General features: G+C 56.8%; 1 protein-coding gene across 1 annotated transcript; it reads left to right on the top strand.

Annotated features, from left to right (window-relative positions):
• Positions 1-1,840: 1,840 nt before the first annotated feature.
• Positions 1,841-2,498, top strand: UCN3 (urocortin 3). Its single transcript, XM_063155814.1, has one exon. The coding sequence runs from the start codon at positions 1,841-1,843 to the stop codon at positions 2,294-2,296; it is 456 nt and encodes a 151-aa protein (XP_063011884.1). The 3' UTR covers positions 2,297-2,498.
• The last annotated feature ends 302 nt before the right edge of the window (positions 2,499-2,800 follow it).

The following is a 2,800-nucleotide window of genomic DNA, read 5'->3' as shown; positions in this document are numbered from 1 at the left end:
AAAAAGCCCCACGAGAGATCCTTGGTGGATTTCTGGGAGAGGTCAGGTGGGGATAAAGGGAGATGGGGAGGATTTGTGGATCAGGAGAGCTATCCAGGGATTTACAGCCCCCCAAAACAGGCCAAAAAGACCCAAAAAGACCCTACAATGGACATATTTCGAGTAGGAGGCTCCTGGAGATGGAGTAAGCCCGGAGCACACAGGGCCATCACATGGGATCAGCATTCCCAGATCCCTTTGGGGCTGAGGAGGCGGGATGGGCTTGAGGAACATCTCTGGTGGCTCCGGGGTGAGCAGGGGACAGGGAACGTCACCTTTGTGGCAGCTGGTGGCACCCAGGGACACTCCAGGAGCTGGAGAGGGATCCATGGAGTTCCAAACGGGGCCTGCAGCAGCCATGAGGGTGCTGTGGAGGATCCATGGAAGATCCATGGAAGATCCATGGAAGATCCATGGAAGATCCATGGAAGATCCATGGAAAATCCATGGAAAATCCATGGAAAATCCATGGAAAATCCATGGAAAATCCATGAAAGATCCATGGAGAAATGGCCAAATCCTCCCCTCCATGGAAATTCCATGAAGGGAAGGCCAAATCCTCCTCTCCAAGGAAGCTCCATGGAAGATCCATGGAAGCTCCATGAAGGAAAGGCCAAACCCTCACCTCCATGGAGCTCCATGGAAGCTCCATGGAAAATCCACTATGAAAAGGCCAAATCCTCCTCTCCGTGGAAGTTCCGTGGAAATTCCATGAAGGAAATGTCAAATCCTCTCATCCATGGACGCTCCATGGAAGTTCCACGAAGGAAAGGCCAAACCCTCACCTCCATGGAAGCTCTGTGGAAACTCCATGGAAACTCCATGAAAGAAAGGCTAAGTATTCCTCCTCTCCATGGAAGTTCCATGAAGGGAAGGTCTGATCCTCTCATCCATGGAAGCTCCATGGAAGTTCCATGAAGGAAAGGCCAAGTTCTCCTCTCCATGGAAGCTCCATGGAAGTTCAGTGGAAGCAAAGGCCTACCCCTCACCTCCATGGAAGTTCAATGGAAGCTCCATGAAGGAAAGGCCAAATCCTCTCATCCATGGAAGCTCCATGAAGGAAGGGCCAAATGCTTCTTGTCCATGGAAGTTCCATGAAGAGAAGGCAAAATCCTCTAAACCATGGAAGCTCCATGAAGGAATGGCCAAACCCTCACCCCCATGGAAGCTCTGTGGAAGCTCCATGGAAACTCCGTGAAGGAAAGGTTCGGTCCTCCTCTCCATGGAAATTCCGCGAAGAAAATGTCAAATTCTCCCCTCCAAGGAAGCTCCATGGAAGTTCAGGCCAAATCCTCTTCTCCATGGAACCTCCACAGAAGTTCCATGCAGGAAAGACCAAATCCTCCTCTCCATGGAAACTCCAGAAAGGAAAGGCCAAGTCCTCCTCTCAGTGGAAGTTCCATGGAAGAAAGGTCAAATCCTCCCCTCCATGGAAGCTCTGTGGAAGCTCAGGCCAAGTCCTCCTCTCTATGGAAGCTCCATGAAGGAATGGCCAAGTCCTGCTCTCCATGGAAGCTCCATGGAAGCAAAGACCAAACCCTCACCTCCATGGAAATTCCATGGAAGCTCCGAGGAAGCAAACCTCCCACCAGCACCCCAAAACTAAGGCCTGGAGCTTGCATCCCAAGGAATCTCTTTCCCACCTGCTCTAACCTTTGGATGGGACCTGGGAGGTGACTCCAAGAGCGCAGGAAGGGGAGTTCAGGGATGGGGAAGGGATGAGGAGATGAGGATCTCTCTTTCCACGGGAAGCTCACCTCGCTCTCTGCCCTCCCGGGTGTCCCCGGGCCAGGCCAGCGCCATGTCCCACCCCAGGCTGCTGCTGCTCCTCGTCCTGCTGGCAGCCGCCGGCGCCGGCCGCGCCCTCAGCCTGTCCAGCGCCGCCTCCATCCTCAGCTGCCTGCAGGCCGCCCTCTCGGAGCCGCGGCGGATCCTTCCCGAGGACAACACCGTCCTGGACAAGCGCGGATCCACGTCCCTGGAGGAGGCGCCCGAGGAGGACACGGAGGAGGAGGAGGAGCTGGGGAAAAGGACATTCCCAGGGGACGGCCACCACAAATACGCGTCCCAGGCGCAGGGCAAGGGCAAGGGCCAGCAGAACCGGGCCAAGAGTGACCGGCGCACCAAGGTGACGCTGTCCCTCGACGTGCCCACCAACATCATGAACATCCTCTTCAACATCGCCAAGGCCAAGAACTTGCGGGCCAAGGCGGCGGCCAACGCGCACCTGATGGCGCAGATCGGCCGCAGGAAGTGACTGGGGGCCACCCGAGGGGACAGATGGCCGGCTGTGACATCGGCCTGGGCCGGTTGTGACCCATCGAGCGACCCCTCATCCGTGTTCCTCCTCCTCCTCCTCCTCCTCCCTGCTCTCCCCCGCCGTTCCTTCCGGAGGTTTCCACGCGCAGGGAAGAGGTTCCTGTCCCCAGCAGGGAGCAGGGGACGCGTCACCAGGAAGGTTCCTGATTAAAGCTGCCATCTCTGGAGTTTCCAAGGCTTTGTTGTTGTCCCATCTCCTGCCCCTGCTGCTCCATTGGGCCCATAGGGATTCCAGAACCTCCCCCAGTTTGGTGTCCCTGTCCTCACCGTGGCCATCCCAAATCCCACCACGAGCTGTTCCTGCCATGGCCACCAACCCACTGGGAAGGGACAACCCCAGGAGGGATCTCCCAGTTCCTCCTGCTGGGTCATCCCTGGGTTTGTCACCAGCACCTTCAGACCAACCTCCCCACACACACGGCCCCAGTGTCCCCTGATGGCC

Source organism: Melospiza melodia, chromosome 4 (genome assembly GCF_035770615.1).
Source record: "Melospiza melodia melodia isolate bMelMel2 chromosome 4, bMelMel2.pri, whole genome shotgun sequence".
In the NCBI taxonomy this organism is placed as follows: domain Eukaryota; kingdom Metazoa; phylum Chordata; class Aves; order Passeriformes; family Passerellidae; genus Melospiza; species Melospiza melodia.
Note: the sequence above shows the minus strand (reverse complement) of the source record. Positions and strands in the feature narration are given on the sequence as shown.